Source organism: Opisthocomus hoazin, chromosome 2, assembly GCF_030867145.1.
Source record: "Opisthocomus hoazin isolate bOpiHoa1 chromosome 2, bOpiHoa1.hap1, whole genome shotgun sequence".
Taxonomy (NCBI): domain Eukaryota; kingdom Metazoa; phylum Chordata; class Aves; order Opisthocomiformes; family Opisthocomidae; genus Opisthocomus; species Opisthocomus hoazin.
The window spans coordinates 16,672,841-16,689,904 of NC_134415.1; the positions used below are offsets into that span (position 1 = coordinate 16,672,841).

At 40.9% G+C, this 17,064-nt stretch overlaps 1 protein-coding gene and 1 long non-coding RNA gene across 5 annotated transcripts in view; both read right to left on the minus strand.

The window, feature by feature from the left end:
- Window positions 1-2,897: 2,897 nt before the first annotated feature.
- On the minus strand, window positions 2,898-7,647 carry LOC142365132 (uncharacterized). 3 transcript variants are annotated; one of them, XR_012766389.1, is made up of 4 exons: window positions 7,000-7,647; window positions 6,212-6,344; window positions 4,430-6,023; window positions 2,898-3,153 (listed from the first exon to the last, which is right to left on the minus strand). It is a non-coding gene; the product is annotated as an uncharacterized LOC142365132 (long non-coding RNA). The 3 variants fall into 3 exon arrangements; XR_012766390.1 differs by having other exon boundaries at window positions 2,898-4,477; window positions 5,813-6,344; XR_012766388.1 differs by having other exon boundaries at window positions 4,430-6,344.
- Window positions 7,648-7,980: 333 nt separating this feature from the next.
- The window catches only part of ZNF318 (zinc finger protein 318), a 29,240-nt gene continuing 20,156 nt past the window's right edge, over window positions 7,981-17,064 (minus strand). Inside the window, exons 7-11 of one of the 2 annotated variants that reach the window (XR_012763060.1) lie at window positions 14,610-14,813; window positions 14,028-14,127; window positions 12,883-13,001; window positions 8,341-12,443; window positions 7,981-8,224 (exon numbers count right to left, since the gene is read on the minus strand). Coding sequence is in view for 1 of the 2 variants with exons in the window: in XM_075412741.1 (XP_075268856.1) it covers window positions 9,018-12,443; window positions 12,883-13,001; window positions 14,028-14,127; window positions 14,610-14,813 (3,849 nt within the window). In the remaining variant the exon portion in view is untranslated. Of the gene's footprint in view, window positions 12,444-12,882; window positions 13,002-14,027; window positions 14,128-14,609; window positions 14,814-17,064 lie in introns of both variants that reach the window. The other variant, XM_075412741.1, reaches the window with a different exon arrangement.

Sequence of the window (17,064 nt, forward strand, 5' to 3'; positions counted from 1 at the left end):
AAAGGCTCTGCAGAAGGCTTTTCAAGCTGCAGAACTGAGCTCAGCTCTCCTCGTGTTTGTTCTCTCCCTGGCTGGGTTTGTTATGGCTCCTTCTCTCCCCACCCTCGCTCGCTGTAGCTCTGGGAGTCCATGTGGTCCTCAGGCAGCTTCACTGCAGCGCCCTGGCTGGAGCCACACACGACTCCCCTACCCTGTGCCAGTGCTGGAAAAGCCTTGTAATACCAATTTCCCCTATGGGAAGAACCAAACCAGCCCAGGCTGCTGCTGTCCTATCCATTGGACTGCTGTAAACCCCTTCCAGCCCCCTTGGTCCTGGAGGGATGTGGATGCATAGGGCGGGTCTTGGTCAAGTGCTCTCAGGGTGTGACATACAAGTCGGCAGCCTTTGCCTGGCCTGAGGCTGCGCAGCAAACAGAAACATTTACTGTGAGAGGTGTGAGGTGCTCCGCTGCTCTGATGCCAGTTGTCATTTAACAAAGAAAATTGGCTTCCTGTGTATTTGCCTTTTGTGATTGATTGGTTTTGGTGTCCAGGACGATGTAAGCTTTGACTGAAGATAAAGGACTTCCGCCCGGTCGATCTCTCACATCTAGTAAAGCGTGAGCTGACATGGCAGCCCCTCCTTCAGCTTTGCACCAGGACCTGCTGCCATTGTGGAGGAGGCTTGTTGAACTGCCTGGAATGGGTCACTGAGTTGGAAGATACACACTCGCATGGTTTAAACCTCACTTCCACAGGAAACCTAGCCAAAGAGACCACCTTAAGGCAGATGTTATTTCATTCCAGCCAAATTATTTTCACAGTATTTACACCACCCCACCCCAGGTCTTGCCTGTTTGCTCTGTGGTTGTCAAATATCCGCATGACAGAGGCACCTTGAAATCTGCACTTGTGGAACAGCATGAAACAAACTCGAGTGTTACAAGGTGCAGAGTGTACCTGTAAAAGTGGTGCTAATCACCTTTGTATCAAAATCATATTTTTTACCGATTTCTCTGAGGATGTTGCAGCTTTTCCAGAGTGCCTGAGTGCAGAAGAATCCAGCCACCGTGTTGCAGATAAAAGCCCACTGCCTGCCAGATATACCGCTGTATTTGCCAGGTATCTAGAAGTGTCAGTTCTGGCTCAGACCACGCTCTGGTTAGCCAAATACCCTGTTGGTAGTATCAGCTAAAACCAGATACCATGGTAAGATCAAGAGCAGGACAAGCACATATGACACTTCTGCTAATACTCTTCCAGCCTCTGACTGCTTTCAGCTCTCTGGGCTTTCTTCAGTCCTTACTGCTGAGCTGTCAGGTTCCACCTGAGAGGATTACAGACGAGAGGGCACCAGGGCCAGCTACGGGGTGGACTGCCCAAGGCCAGTGACTGAAGGGACCGACAGCCTGTGGGCAGCGGTGTTTGTGGCTGCAAGGGGGTCTGAGTACCAGCAACCTGAGTGGGGAAGTAGACCTCAGGGGCTTGTGTGACCAGGTGTCTGCAGCTGGAAAGAACAAGGATCAGGGGCCAGATACTGGATAAAGGAGCATCTAAGGCCTGTTACTGGAAGGACCATTGTTGTATGTCTGTTGGTGTGTTCCACTAAGGACCTTCATTCCAGAGAGGGGAACAGCATGATGCTGTTGGTCCTGTTTCCATTTGCAGAAGTGCCATTTTCTGGTTTTATATGTGTATCTGTGTGGCTGGCCACATGTATACACATACACGTTTGTACGTATCTACTGAGAGTATACACTCAGCCTTGCCTTGGGCTAGACCCAGGGACATGGAGCTGCAGGCAGCTTCACCTCTGTCAAGCTACCATGTTTAGTAACTCCAACCAACACGTCTCTCCTACTGCACGCAGGAGGTAATTTTTACTGAAGAACAAGGTTAAAATGCAGCCTTTGTGTGGCAGTTGATTTTTTCACTAGCTATACTGTACCATGTTCCTAAATACCTTATTGGCAAAAATACATGCTTATTTTATTTTCTGTAGTAGCCGGATCTCTGCTACTCTGCTGCTTTGGTTACTGAAGAAAGGGATGAAAGTACAGGCAGCCTCTTCTAGACAGGGTGTTCGAACCATCCCTGGATTACACCTCTGTTAGCCAACAGATATCAGTGCTACCGTAATTAGTTTACCAGTCAGCCTCCGCAGTAGCAAATTAATGAAGGAGAAAGGGAAGGCTGATCTGTAACACAACAGCAAGCTGAGAGCTGACATTTCAACACTTAAGATTATACAGATGGGGAAGACTGACCAGGCACTGCTACTAGGAAACATTAGCATTGTGTGGAGCTTGTGTGGGGAAAGTATTTCTAAAGTGCTCTCCTTCCCTGAGCAGCAGCAACAAACTAGTTTGTGTTTTTTTCACCACATATAAAGCAGGATGAGCCTATCTACATACTGTAAAGCGGAAAAAAAAGCAGGCTATCTGTTCTTTGTCTCTTTTTTTTTTTTTTTCCACATGCTTGGAAGCTGCTATCAGGACATTTTTGTTGGTGAAACACAGCACCATCTCCCCCAGGTGAAGTAAATGAAAAAATAGTTAATGATGGACTTCTGTGAACATATGACAAAAAACTCTGCATGAATAATTTACCATGGGTAGCTGAGGTTAAAAACAGCTGGAAGATTCCAGATTAAATAGAGACAGGAGTTTTAAACCACTTTTTCCCTATTTTAAGCAGCTCTTCCCAGAGATACAGAAACTACATTACAGTAGGGCCATAAAGGCCCCATGAATCAATAAGCTTCAGAATTCAGCGTCCTCTCTTGCCACTATTAATACCTTGAAGTAACCCACACTTTTTCAGTCCTCTTTAGGGAATAATTTTTAAACAAAGAGCACTCAGGATCCAGTGTTATTTCATAAAAGTTTAATGTTTGTTTTTTAAATAATACCATTTAATCAAGAGAAAGGAAGCACCACACATACACGGTCTTCTTGGATGCTGGCAAAAGAACTTACATTACAGACATACCCATGAACTGCGTGTTTAACCATTAAGAATACAGAAAAAGCCTTACTGATTAATCATATTAATAATAATGAAAAGAATGTGCCCTCATACCAAAAAGAAGAGAAAGAGATACCATTACAGTCATGCAAATCTGCACCCACCTTCTCAGAAGTCCAGCAGTTCCAGATAACATTTTCTTAGCTCCTGTGGAAATGAACCAAAAGCCAGCAAAGAGAATGGGCTTGTTACAGCAAACTCAACTTTCATCCTAAAAACCTGCTTGCTGAGCATCTGGTGGGTTTGACTGTTACATTCCCAAATCTGAGGCCCTTTTAATTATCTTCCCCTCTGCACCAGAAGCTTTCAATACCAAAGGCTTCTGATGTAGCCTGGAAGAAATCTGGCAAGCTTAATACAGAATGAAAACAGCTGTAGTTGAATATACTATGAATGTACGTAGTGCACTAGGAGCAGAGGTTTGTAAGAACTAGGATAACTAAAAGCCATAGATCTGATGCTTTGGTCTAGAGTGCTAACCTTATAAAGCAAAGGATTTCATCCTACAAACTTGAAATAAACTTTCAACCTGTAAGCCTTTCTTGGGCTCTGAAACAAAAATTCAACTCTCAGAGGAATAATTACAGGTCATTTAGTGTCTTGGATGATAGCTCTTCTGCAGCCATTGTAGCTAGCTTGAAGCAGGCTTATGTATCTTATATCAAATGCCAGACAGATCAAACATGAATTATAAATTACTGTAGCAAATACAGATACGGGATTTTTTTTCTCCTGGACAAACTGAATCCATTGCATTGAATGCATGAAATACAAGTGCCAATTACTTTTGCAATCCTATCTTGGATGATATGGCTAGAGACACAATCAAGATATAATGGTTTTGAACCTCTCTCATAAACTTGGTAAAGCAGTATAATCTGTGAAACTAACTGGCAGAAGACATGAAGTTTAAACAGTACCTGGGAAGCATTATATTAAATGGGTTTCATTGCATTAAGCCTTCAGTTCTTATGAGAATAAACAGTGACTGATACTCCTTTGCTAATGGACTTTGTTTTTTTCCCCGCCCTCACTAATCAGGTATTTCTAAATACCCATCTTTCAGGTGCATAGCTACAGGAGTCCATCTCTCATCTAATTATTTGGCATTTAGCTTTAATTTGGGTTTTTTTTTTCATATCTGACAGGAGATGAACACAGCCTAATGTGAGGACTGATGTGAAGATCATCTCTATCATTTCTTCACCACATATCCGTTACAGGGCTTTTCATAGTCTTCACAGGTACTATAGCTCCTGAAGCGTTAGGTTTCTTCTACATTCATCTAAAGTTTGCAAATACCACCCTGTCTATCCCAAGTGATTGATACCAATTTCAGGTTGCTTAGGCTCTGGCTAAAGCTCCCCCACAAAAGCAGTTTCTTGAAAAAAAATTATATTTGATTAAGAATTGAAAACATTACCTTGTGTACGTGCTTTCCTGTCCATAAACTGCAGATTCTTCAGCTGGCCTACGGGTAAAAGAGAACATCGCTTTCCTTGAAGCAGCTCTGATACAGGTTTTATTTGCTGCAGCTACTCAGCCTTTCTCCACCACCCGCCTGAGCAATTCTGATGGCTCTGCTATCTGCAGCCCCAGATGTTGTACAGCTTCATGGGAATTATTACAGCAGCTTGACTCGTTTTACCAGAGCCTAGAACTGCTAACATATGGTAATAAGCCTTCTCACTGCAAGCAACAGGACAGCCCAAGAAGAGGTGGAGGTGGGATCGCAAAGCAAAACCCTGAAACTAATACTAAATATGGAGCCTCGCATTTCTGCTCGAAGGCAGAATGTAACAGTCTGCAGTTGTGTTATGCTGCTCAAGTTGCTTACAGCAAGGAATACATCCATACTGGCTGAAAATAGCTAACGGAAAGGATGGTCTAGCAACCATAACCTGCATCTCTCTCTCCTTCTTCATGCTAGATAGAGGCAGAGGAGTCAAGTAAAATCAGCGCAATGGCTGTTCTGCACTCCCACAGTGGTGGCACGTAGGCTGTTTGCGCTTACTCTGTGCGGCACGCAGAAGAGGACTGAATTCTGCCTCAGAGAATGATTTTGCTCCCTTTACCTTTCTGTAATGTTCTGAGAGAGTAATAAACCAACACAGTATCACATCGTGCCACATAAAAACCTGTCTCCTGCGATTTCTCTTGCCCTTTGCACTAAAGGAATGTGGTTTTATCATGTTTTGGGATGCACTAGTTTGGTGGGTGGTTGTGGGTTTGTTTTTTTAAAGAGACTTCTGGAATCATCACTTACTTTCACTTGCTATTTCTGTGGGTTTACCAGGCTAAAAAAATAAAAAAATCTGTCTTTACCCACTTTTCCTACTGTCTGTTTCCACGGGCAAAATTTAAGATCTTTGCGTAGCTTCCCTCAGCTAAGAATTTGGCATTTATTTCCACTTTTGGCAAGAATTAAAAAATGGCAGAGACCTTGTATCTTAATCTACTGCTTGTACTTTTTACCACTAAGACACAAATGCATTTGGAAGAAATTAATAACAGAATGCTGGTTGATACATTTCTCCCCTGCTCACATGCCATTTAAAAGTCTAAAATAAACAATCTCCCCCCAAAGCCTATCTACTGCTTAGTTAAAACTTTTGTCAAACACAAGATTCCAGCAAGCTAGAAGCAAGATTTACCTGCCCAAGAGATACCCCAGGAAAAAGATTTACTGTATTTTGTCCAAAACATTACCTTAGAAGTTTTCTGCCAATTGTAAACGTTTGAAGGCTGCTTCTCCTTTCCAAATGCAGCCACAGATTTAAAAGAAAGAAGTATTAAAAAAACCCACCTGGACTTACGGTAGACTGACAGAACACCAGCAGCTTTTCCATGGCTTTTCTTCCACTGTCTCTTAATAAAGCTTGGTTTTTGTGACAAACTTCATCCAGGAGAAAGCCCTTTCTTCCAGACTCCATCATGGCAAACTAAAGGTTGCAGCATCAAATGATGGCTTGGAGTTAATCCATTGTCCTTTGAATTTACTAGTTATTTGTGTCTGGCTTGAAGTAATGTAAAGAAAGAAACATTCAAACTAGGCTTATTTCCTCCCTATCAGCAGCTTTCTAAAAATCAGGAGAAAGGTAACTTCTTATGCCCTATGCAGCTTTTAGTGAACTAGGTTGGGAAGGAGAGGTAATGCTGCATTGCACCATTCAAACACAAAAGTAAATCCCCTCCATTAACTCACCCCTCCTCCTGAGGATCTGGAGTCAAGAGTCCAAGGCCAGCCTAGAACTTAAGGCTTCCCAGTCAGTGCACTATGCTACAGCTCTGCCAGCACAGGGGACCAGTACAGTGGATAAATCATTTACTGCATGCCTCTGGAAACCACAGCAAAAAAAAAAAAATGCATACATAAATAAAAATATATGTCATTTCATGAAATTGCAAGATAGTGTTAAAGCATCTGTCTGTGAATCTGCCTAGCTGTCATCATCTACACCATCAGTTTTGTTCTTGTCCATTCCAGCAGTTCCAGGGGTTCCTTTTGCTCCTACCTCAAAAAAGACCAAAAGTGATCTTTCTCCCAGTGCGGGATAGAGAGCCCTACTCCACTCTGGGATAGAAGAACAGTTATTTGACAAAAGGGCATGAAGAGAAGTACTATTTGATTTGAACCATAGGAAGGTTCAGCTTCTGGAAAGCTGAAGACAAATACAGGGTAATAGTTCTCAGTTTCTCATTTGCAAAGCTCTTGGCTTTCCCTTGGTGGTAGCTGTTCTCCATTTGTGGCCACCCAGGTTCTGCACTGAACACCACCACTACTTGTAGCAGCAACTGTAGGAGAGCAGACAACTAGGATACTGAATTTATATTGATGTCCTTTCCTCCAAAATAAAGTTAATCAAGAGTATGTCTCACACAGGTAACACAACATTGAGTAAGGTTGTCTGAAGAAGACGATTGTCTGAATGACTGTTTGCTGTTGCATGCACCAAGACCTTCATGAACACAAATCTGCAAAAGGAAACTAACCAGAAAGCATGACTGTGTTCCAAATCAGCACCATCTGAAACGCAGAACCATGCGAAAATTCAGCCTTCCCTTCAACATCTCCTTGCCCTCCACTATCCCGCAATACAGGGCAGGCAAGAAAATTGGTTCCCCTCTTCCTCTGTGGATTTACAAGGGACCAGGCACTTCACTGAAGAAAGTGGAGAGAAAATGGAGGGGGGGAAGCAGCTGTGAAATGTAAACAAATAAACTCAGATAATAATAATTAAAAAATTACAAAAGAAAACAGAAACAACTGTAAAGATTTTTTTTTATAAACCAGGATTTAAGCAATCTCTACAAATTATCCAACTCAATTTCAAAAATATCAAAGCATGTCAAACATTTCATTCTTTGGTTTTAACAACAAATGGTTATTTAAAGAAAGTAGGCAATGATACTAATAAAGACGTCTTATATTCAACGCAGTAACTGCTTAACATCACCAAAACAGCTCACAGAGCCTATCTCAAAACCCTCTTCCCTCTTAATTACCTTTTTGGTTTTGGTGACTTGACCACTTACATTAAATTTCCAAATTCAGCTTAGATTTCATTTCTAATATGAAAACCACCATAATGACTCTGAAAAATGTTTCATACCTTCTTCACACGTAGTCATGGAAATGGAAGAAAAATGGTGATTTCCCCTTCCCCTCCCCCCCACAGGTCCACATGCTGGTAGTGATTACAGAAATAGGAACTGTTTAGGTTCTGCTGCCAACCCCCCACCTTGATGTTTATATAGGGCTCAGGACTTTAAACAAACTTACACTGACGATGTTGACAGGAGTTCTTCCATTGACTTCAGCTGGGAATAAATCAGTTTTTTACTGAGCAGGCTAACTGTTAAATGTCTTCATCATCTACAGTTTCTCAATTTTCCCAACTACTACAAGAGTTAGCAACTAATTCAAATAAAACATTTTCCTGGAGTTAAAAAAAAAGGAAATCAAGAAGAAAGTCTTGTTGACCACCATATGTTTATTTTTTAAACAATTTACAAATAAAAATGTTATTTTTATCCAAGCAAACACATTTAATACTTTAGTCTTTAACACGCTATACAAATGAGAACCATCACGTTAGAGCTTTTGATAGCTCAAGGACCATTCAGGGTAGGCATGCATGTGTCTGTATCACATGAAGCGAGTCCAATTCCTGACACCAGGGTTCTGATCTTCTGCTTCTTCAGAGCTGGTCAGCTGCTAAATGATTTAACACAAATAGTTACTGGATCACAATACAATGAAAGAAAGCCCATTTCAAATCATGTAAGTGACCTCAATATGTCTGCTCCAGGTGTCAGGCCACGGAGCCTTACCGATTAGTCTTCGTTTCCAAAAGCCAGTCGGACAGATTTTCTCCCCTTGCTTAGTGATGTGGCATCCATACATGTGCTTATACAATACAATGAAACAGCTTAAGTACAGGTGTAATACAACAGTAATTACAAATCACAGAGACAGATAAACAAACAAAAAAAATCAACTCTAATCACATTCTTGCATTTCAAACAATGAAAGTAAACAAAACCATGCATTACAGTTTAAAGAAGTTTTCAGTCTTTGCTCTTCTGCAAGTCTCCATTTCTAAATTGCCGTTCTTGAGCTTGTCCCAGTGACTGGGCTACTTGCGGTGCTGACACAAACAGGGTGAGCTGGAAATCGTCCAAAAATGGTCAAAGAATAAAAGCCCCCAAAATAAACAACAAAGACGCACGCATCATAAACGAGAGATTCCATTTTAATAGCAGAGTGTAGAAAAGAAATTGGCAAAAAAATTCACATGAAAAAACATTTTACACAATTAATTATGTACAGAATAAAGTATGTGTCTGGTTTCCGATGATGTAAGTTTCACTTTAGTCAAGTCCTACCACAGGATGCAAAATACACCCAGAATCCTCAACTGGAACAACAAAAAAAACCCAACCAAACAAAAAACATATACATAATCCCAGCTCTGGTTCCTCAAATATTGGGACTGGCTGGGTTCACTTCAACCCACTGGGCTTTCTGCTAAGCTTTCAGCGATTCCTGAATTTGTTGTAGTTTCCAAACTACTGTCAGCAGTTTCTGTTTGCTCAGTCTTCTTGCTCTGCATGGTGCATACTCCCTTACCTCCTGAGCCATCTTCCTTTCCGTGTGTTTCTCTGAGCCCAGGACGGAAAGTTTCCATGCACCCATAAGCCTGACTTTCTGTGCTGCCTCCATCGCAACTCAGTGACGGCATTTCGGCAGCGCCACCTTTGCGCTCCTCCACTTGCAAAAGGATCTCAGACACGGGAGAAATGCCCTGCATTTCTAGAACTGGCATGACCACTTCTGTAGTGTCACTATTTGAGGACTTCAATCCAAGCTGCGGCACAGAAGTTGGAGAAATCCGTGTGCAAAATTTATCTTCCCGACCACCAGAAGTCAACACAGCACAATCAGCAACCTCTGTTTCAGTCACTGTTTTTTCAATGCCCAGCTTCTTCAGTTTACCAGACTCCCGTCTAATGGATGCAACAGTTTCTAGTTTTGAGACTTCTTCTGTATTCTCATTTGAAAGTCCTGCTGTAAGGATACTGAAGCATTCATGTTTTACCTTAGTATCTCCCAAACTGAAATCAGTGCTTTGGAACTCGAGCACTGCTTTCTGGGAGGAAGTCTCATTGTGTTTCACACCTTCTGATGTCAAAGAAACTTTCTTGTTATTCACACAAACATTTGCAGAGAGACTTTCAGATCGCTCAGTGTTCAACCCTGAGTGAGTGGTATTCAGATGAAAGTCACTGGCTGCTGAGGTTCTTATAACCTCATGCTTTGTTTCTGGGGAGCGGACAGCTTCTTCTGAATGATGCTCCCTATGGAAATCTGCTGATAAAGCAACTACTGACTCTTGGACAGTATCAGAGCAAGCCCTAGAAAAGCCTCCAGTCCCTACTTCTTTCGCATCTCTCTTGATAAAAACAGTATTTAATGTTGAATCAGATCCAGTGTGTCCTAATGATTTTTTTTCAATTTCAACTACTAATTCTACACTGGATCTGAGTTCAACAATGCTCGCAGAGCGGGCGTTGACTAACCATGCAACTTCCTGCCTTTGGGTTTGGTTATCTAATACTGCATGGCCCGAAGGTTCAGGTCGAACTTTTTCTTGGGCTTCTAATATACTACTTCTAGTTTTACTGTTGGCAAGACATGTGTCTGGCTGTACCTCTGACAGTTCTGAAGCACTGACTTCATTAGAACCAGTTTTTATTTCTACATTTGGGGTATTTGATAGATCCCACCCACTTTCAGAACAAGAACCGGTCGTGATGGCCTGTTCTTCTCCATTACTAGTTCTGGAAGTGTCCCATTCACCAGGACTTCTTGTCAATTCTGAAATCTTATTTTGGGTTTCTGAAATTCGAGGAGCTTCGACAAGGACTCCCTGCTGAGATACTTCCAAAGCTACACTTTTCAGTTTTACATCTTTTAAGGAGGCATCAATAGAATTCTGTTCTGTCATTACTGCTACTAAAGCTTTTTCTTTCAAAGTGTTTTCAGAATCACAAAGCAAGTCTGGACTATCAGTTTCTGACTGAGTTCTACAGTTATCACTTAACTTTTCCTCTACCAAATGGGAATCTCCCAAATTTAGAATTTCATTCTGTGTTTCAGGTGACAAAGTCTTTGGGTGTAAGCTAAGCTCACTCTTTACCACTTTTACTTCCCAGTCTTTCACCTCCACATCTTTCTCCAAAGTACCAGGAACATTTGTGTTAGTGACTGCAGTTTTATTTGCATCTTCCTGTCCAACTTTCTCTTGGACCTCTGTTTTCTGTAGACCACAGAATTCCTGACTGCCTATCTGCTTTCTGCCTCCTGTGTCCACACGTCTAATTTCTGCAGGCATCTGGATACCAGAAGCAGTTTTTGTTTCTGGCAATTCTGTGACTGATATTTCTGATAGCTGAGTCTGAAGTGGTTTCTTGTTCATTTCAGCCTGATTCTTTCCAAGAGCCCAACTCCCCGTTACTTGATTATTATACCGTGAGGATTCTTCTTTCAATTTAGTCCGAACATCTGTTGAAAGAGGAGTCTGAAATTTTTGACCTACGTCTTTCTGAATACCATTTTGAATGTCAGATCTCATCTCAGTATGCAGTATTAAAGTCTCCTGAACATCTTTTTTTTCCAGTTCTGAGCTTCTCTCAGCTGAGTGAACTTGGCTAACTTCAGTAGCCACATTCTGAGAATCCTCTTTCAAGGACGACGAGCTATTATTTGTTCCAGGGTTTGCACATAAATCTGCAGATTTTGTTAGGTTAGAATTTTCTCCATTTGGAAATGCAGAACTTGCAAGCTTGCTGTCAGTTGAACCCTTTCCACCACTACTGTAGAAAATATCATAGAGATCTTTAGCATTGGCTGTGGCCAAGCAAGAGTTTCGTTTCTCTACCTTTTTTGCCTGTTCACTGAAAGCAGTTGAAAGTGGTGGAGGGGGTCTCACAGGCATTGCCAGCATTGTCTGTTCAATTTCAGACACACCTGGAGCTACTTCATCTGCAGGGATGGCAGTTGTCTGCTGGACTTCTGGTGGAGGAGGGGGTGGAGGTGGTATATCAGATATCTGAGAAGACTCACTTTTCTCTGCTGCTTTCAAATCCTCCTCTGCCCCTTTTAAAATTACTTCTTCTCCTCCAAAAGCTTTTGAGATGATATCCGGAGGCAGCAGAAGATCTGCATTGGTTTCTTTTACCACAGGCAGTGGTTTGGTGGTAGCTCCAGAGGATTTTATGGATAAAAAGGTGTTCAAAGGTGCTGGTTTGCTAACTGTTGCGGTAGTAGACTTCCTGAAAATCATGGTTGGGACTGGTAGATTGGGTAGAATTTTTGCTGATGTTGGTGTGGCAACAACTGGTGTCCATGGGCTAGTGTGTGGAATAACAGTCTTCCCAGACAGCTTGATTTCAATGGGCTTGACATGGGGTTTCCCAGACTGACACTTGTTCTCCTCTTTATTTCCTTCTGTACTCTCCTCCTTTGCAATAGCTCCTCCTGGGGTTTTATCCTCTCTCTCAGTCTTTTTCCAGCTGAATTTCCCAAAGGAAGTCTGACTTAGTGATTCCTTTTTAGAGTCCTCTTTCTTTTCTTCTTTTTTCTCCTCCTTATCTTCCTTTTTCAGCTTAAGCTTGATACCCATTTTTCGCCCAGAAGAATCTATTTTGCCTTGAGTTTCACTAGTCCCTTCTCCAAGCTCTGGGATGCTCTGTGCTTCCTCTTTCTTTATTATTTTTGGTTTCTTCTCATCCTTCTCTTCTTTCTGTTTCTCAACTAGTTTCCGTTTCAGCTCACTCTGCCGCCTGCGCTCTGTTTCCAGAACTACAGCCAATCCAGCCTGACGGTCTAGATTTCTCCTCTCTTCATAGAGTGGGTTTTCATCTATGTATTTCTGTGGAAATAAATGGCACAATTTTAGCCACTGTTTCTAGGAAAAATAAATAAATAAATTTAGCTCTGTAACAGTTTTGACTGGTTCAGTAAGTACCATCTCAATGCTAAGCGAGCAGAGAACTTCTTCCTGCTGAGACGCTACAAACTCCACATTCTGTAGATTAATGTGAATTGAGTGGTGGCTTGCAGCAGTGCTGTCGCTTTACAGAAGAGCTTGAAAATCAACACTGGGACTAAAACACCATTTCAGCCTCATGTAGATGAAAGATTAGCCTCTATGTACTGGAAAGTCCTGCTTATTTAGTTCAGCAGAACGTAGTGAAGATAACTAAATACATATACTCCAAGGAGTCAAATGTCATTCTTTAGGAAAGGAAGACAGAACAAATAGAAGCTAACACAAGGAATGACTCACTCCTGGTACACCAGTTACCAACCTTATATTTCTCATTGTGGGGATGACTTTTCACATGCTGCTCTGCTGAGATTTGATCTCCAAAAAATTCATGACAGAGCTGGCAATAATATCCAGTGATGGGAATCAGAAACTCAGAGCCTGAAAAGGCCGAAGAAAATGATCAGAGAAACAAAACTTACTAAATGCCAAGCTCTTAACAAAGCCAGATAAACATATCAAAAAACAACAGCAAAACCTCCAGCAACGTTCCTTTTGGAACAGTTAATGCTGCTCTCCTTACACTTACAGTATGGGAAACATCACTAGCAGGAGCAAACGTGAAGCGAAGCAGCTGGATTACTATGATTCAAAAAATTATTTCAGTGCTCTCCGTCGTATTAAGGCTATCTCCTATTCAAGTAGGTTCACATTTCCTACAGTCTTAATCTATTTTCCATCTTTGTGGTACAGTCTGCTCAAAATACTAAACACCTGGTTTCTAAAAAGAACACAAGTATTTTCACTGAAGTTGAGCAGGACTGCATCCTTGTGCCTACAGAACCAGCTGCAGTTCATCATCTAACACACTACAGATTCTCCTTTAGTGGGCACTCCTAGAAGTATGAAACAGATTAATAAACTGTGATTGATCACTGGCAGGCCTATTTAGACATTACTATTTTAGATCTATTAATTTTCAAATCACTTGCAGCCCTTTCCACATCGCTTTCCCAGATTCTCTGTATCCACACTCTACCAAGTACTCATTGGTGATTTTTCAGGGACACCTCTACTAAAAATGTATTGACTGGAGGAGTCTGTTGCAAGACTGTGTGGAGTACTGCACAAGATCCTCCCAGACACAGCAAGCTTTTGTGGTCATGTTCTGAATTCTAATCTGTTAGCAAAAATCACTTCAGAACTACACAGGAGAAAGAAAAAGTCACCTGATATTCAAAATAAAAAACTAAAAAGAAGAGAAAGAACAAAACTATGTTTTCCTATACTCTTGCTTCATGACCTTTTCCACAAGAGCAACCAGGAAATTAAATAATTTGTTCTTTACCTAATAATACAGTATCTACATGTGCTCCCGTAACAAGGTGAAGTTTTGAAATTCGTTTCTCTGAGCAACTAGAATCTGCTGGAGGGAGACAATACCCAAGATAAAAAAAATTAACGTACCTTTGGCAGGAACAGTTATCTTATCGATGCGTTTTATGGAGTCTTGTTTGGTCTCACTCTGGGTCTTCGAAGCCCAAGGTCTGTTGTAAGGATCCAGGGTCTATTTGCACAGTGACAGAGGTATACAGGCTCATATATTACACTAGCAAGGCAAGTACACTTGTCTCTTTCCTTTTTAACATCCTTTCAGAACAGTGAATATTAAAATCAACGTGCAAGTATTTACAGGAACTATGTTTTCCTCTATTACCCCTCCCATTTTGCAATTTATAATGAGAAAACAACCTGTGAAAAGGGTAAAATGTAAATGATAGCAGAGAACAGGTAAACAAATGAAACAGAAATATCAAACACTAGTTCCCGAGTGAACTGAACACAGGGCCCATTTACACTAGTCAGAACACACTGGTAGCTGTACAAACTGCTCAAGTCCAATATCAGGGAAAAAGAATTTGATAACCAAGTTCTTGGGTTCATTATTACTTCAGGTTCTCTTGTAAAATGTAGTTCTGTGATGTATGTTTTAGTGTTAATATTTACAGCAATATGAAATGCACTTAGTGAATGAAGCCTGCAACATACCTGTCTGTGTTTCTTATTATGCATGTGTGTGAAAAAGTCAAACATGGTCCCGCAGATCGTATTGCAGTCTTTGCACCAGTGGTTCCCTGCATCATAATACTCATAAATATTGGCCAACTGGAAAGGATGTTTGGAGGACTGTGAAGAGGATTCTGCTGGCTTCGGGCTTCTACCTCTGGATTTTTCATTAGTAGTTTTTGATTCCTAAATTGAACAAAAGGAAACACTTCTCTAAGACAAGGTGGGACAGACATAATGCTCTAGAACTCAGAACCTGCCTCCAGCAGAAGCCACACACACCAAAAAAAAAAAAAAATGTATCACCTGCTTTTCAGCGCCCAGGCTAATTCCACTGTTTCAGAGAGCTGGTATTGCCGACTAAGATGCTGTGCAGCCGCAGTGAAGAGCTTCCAATAAGGCTCCCAGATGTAATGGCTGGATGGTTGTAGGTAATCAAGGAACCAAATGAACACATTCCCTATGGCATGCACCCTTCCCACTTAATGGGTTTCACATAAAGATCTGAATAGTTCCAATTTACCATACTAGCCAAAGTGCCCGGAAGACCTAAAATGGTTCCCTTAGAAGCATTCAAGAGTTACTGTAAAAGCAGTAGCTTGGATAAAAGCAGAATGAAAAAGGAAGTAAGAATTAGTTGACTAAAGTATTTTACTCAATCAGCTTTATCAGATTATCTGAGAGTTCCTGAATTCTCCAGAAGACTCGTTGCTTAGCAGTAAACGAAATACGATGTTTTGTTAATTACCTAAGTATATAAGGTGAAGCACTTTGTGTTTCAAGCATGTGATATTTGCACTTACATTGATTTGTACAGAAAGACGCCATACAGTGATACACAGACATTTCAGGACTCTAGCCAAAATTAATACTAAACTAACACCGCAGAGCAGCAAAACATAATCCCGGAAATATATCATGAATGAGCCCTGCTAATCTAGATTATGATAGTACTAGATCTATTTTGAGTTTTCAGTTACATTTTCAATGGCTGAAACCCCATTATGTTATCTTTCTAATCTGCATGGCAGTCTGGAAAGAACAGCATGTTAACTTAGCAGATCCAAACTGGCTGCATGATTTCCAAGTTGTTCACTGCTGGTGTTGAGCAAATTTACTTAAGCAGATTCAAAGTTGTTAAATAACATCTGCCTTGAAATTGTTTTTGATAAATGGGGATAGATTCTCTCCTATTAACATCACCCCACACAACATACATTGTAAGTCAAACAATGAAGAGACACCCTATGCACCCCACAGATATCCACATCCCTATACAATCTAGTTCTTGGTAGCAGAGTAGGAAGTGACCCAGTGAATATCTGCATATATTCTGTCTGCAAGAACATAGCGAAGTTGACATTCTCTGAAACAACGAGAAGATCAACTTATGATCTGCAGGAAGTGCATGGAAGGACGTTCACGATCTCTGAGAAGTGTCATTGCTTACGTTATTTAGAGACATACACCCACCCAATATAGCCTATAAAAAATCTATCTCAATCAGAACTTTAAAAGTACCTCCCACATAGATACGTGACAGCCAACTCTTAACCCCAGTTTGTGCTTGAGCCCAGCTCAAATATGCCTTTATAATTTGCTGCTATTTAGAGCCCAGAAGGGATGATCTGTCTGTTTAGTACAAGGCTAGTTTCACCTCTGCAATGACAACACAACACACAGACACAGGTTCAGCAGCAAGGGACCAAAGTAGCTTGCAATTAAGCAGAAAGGCATACGTTTTTGCCCTTAGGTTGGCAGTCAACTGATCTCAGTGTCAAAAGGCCTGCACTGTCTTTATTTTCATTTAAAAAAAGTTAACAATCAGAATTACAAGGTGAATCTCAGAGACTAAAGGCAGTGTCCTATGTGCCTACACATATCTGAAAATATTAAATGTTCCTAGACAGAACTCAGAATTTTCCATGTTAAAATACGGAACTATGAAAAGCGGATCAAGTCATCATGGGTTTGGACAATACAAACAATAAAAGTTAAAATAATGAAAAATGTATTCACACATGCCATATCTCAAGAAAAGAAAGCACTATAACTTAATGCAATGTGGAATATACCAGACATTGTTGCCTACTTCAGTTTTACGATGTGGTAACTGAAGCAAATGATTTGTAAAAGTAAGTGGATGCTCAACTTCAGTGACATTTCAAGAAACAGCAAAAACAAAACACAAAAGCAAGCCTTAAAATGAAATACATCTAATGAATTCTTTGAACCAGACCAGGATGAAGCATAAGGAAAAGTGTACAGGATACACAGATTTGAGTCACCTTGTAGGAAAAACCTCTTACCCTACTAACATTTTCCTCTCTGAAAAAAAACCACAGTAAAGTCTACACAAAAAGCATCTACCATCTCCTATCAACTATTTCTGTTACATATTTGAATAAACATCTGAAAAGCAGGATAATTAATCTCA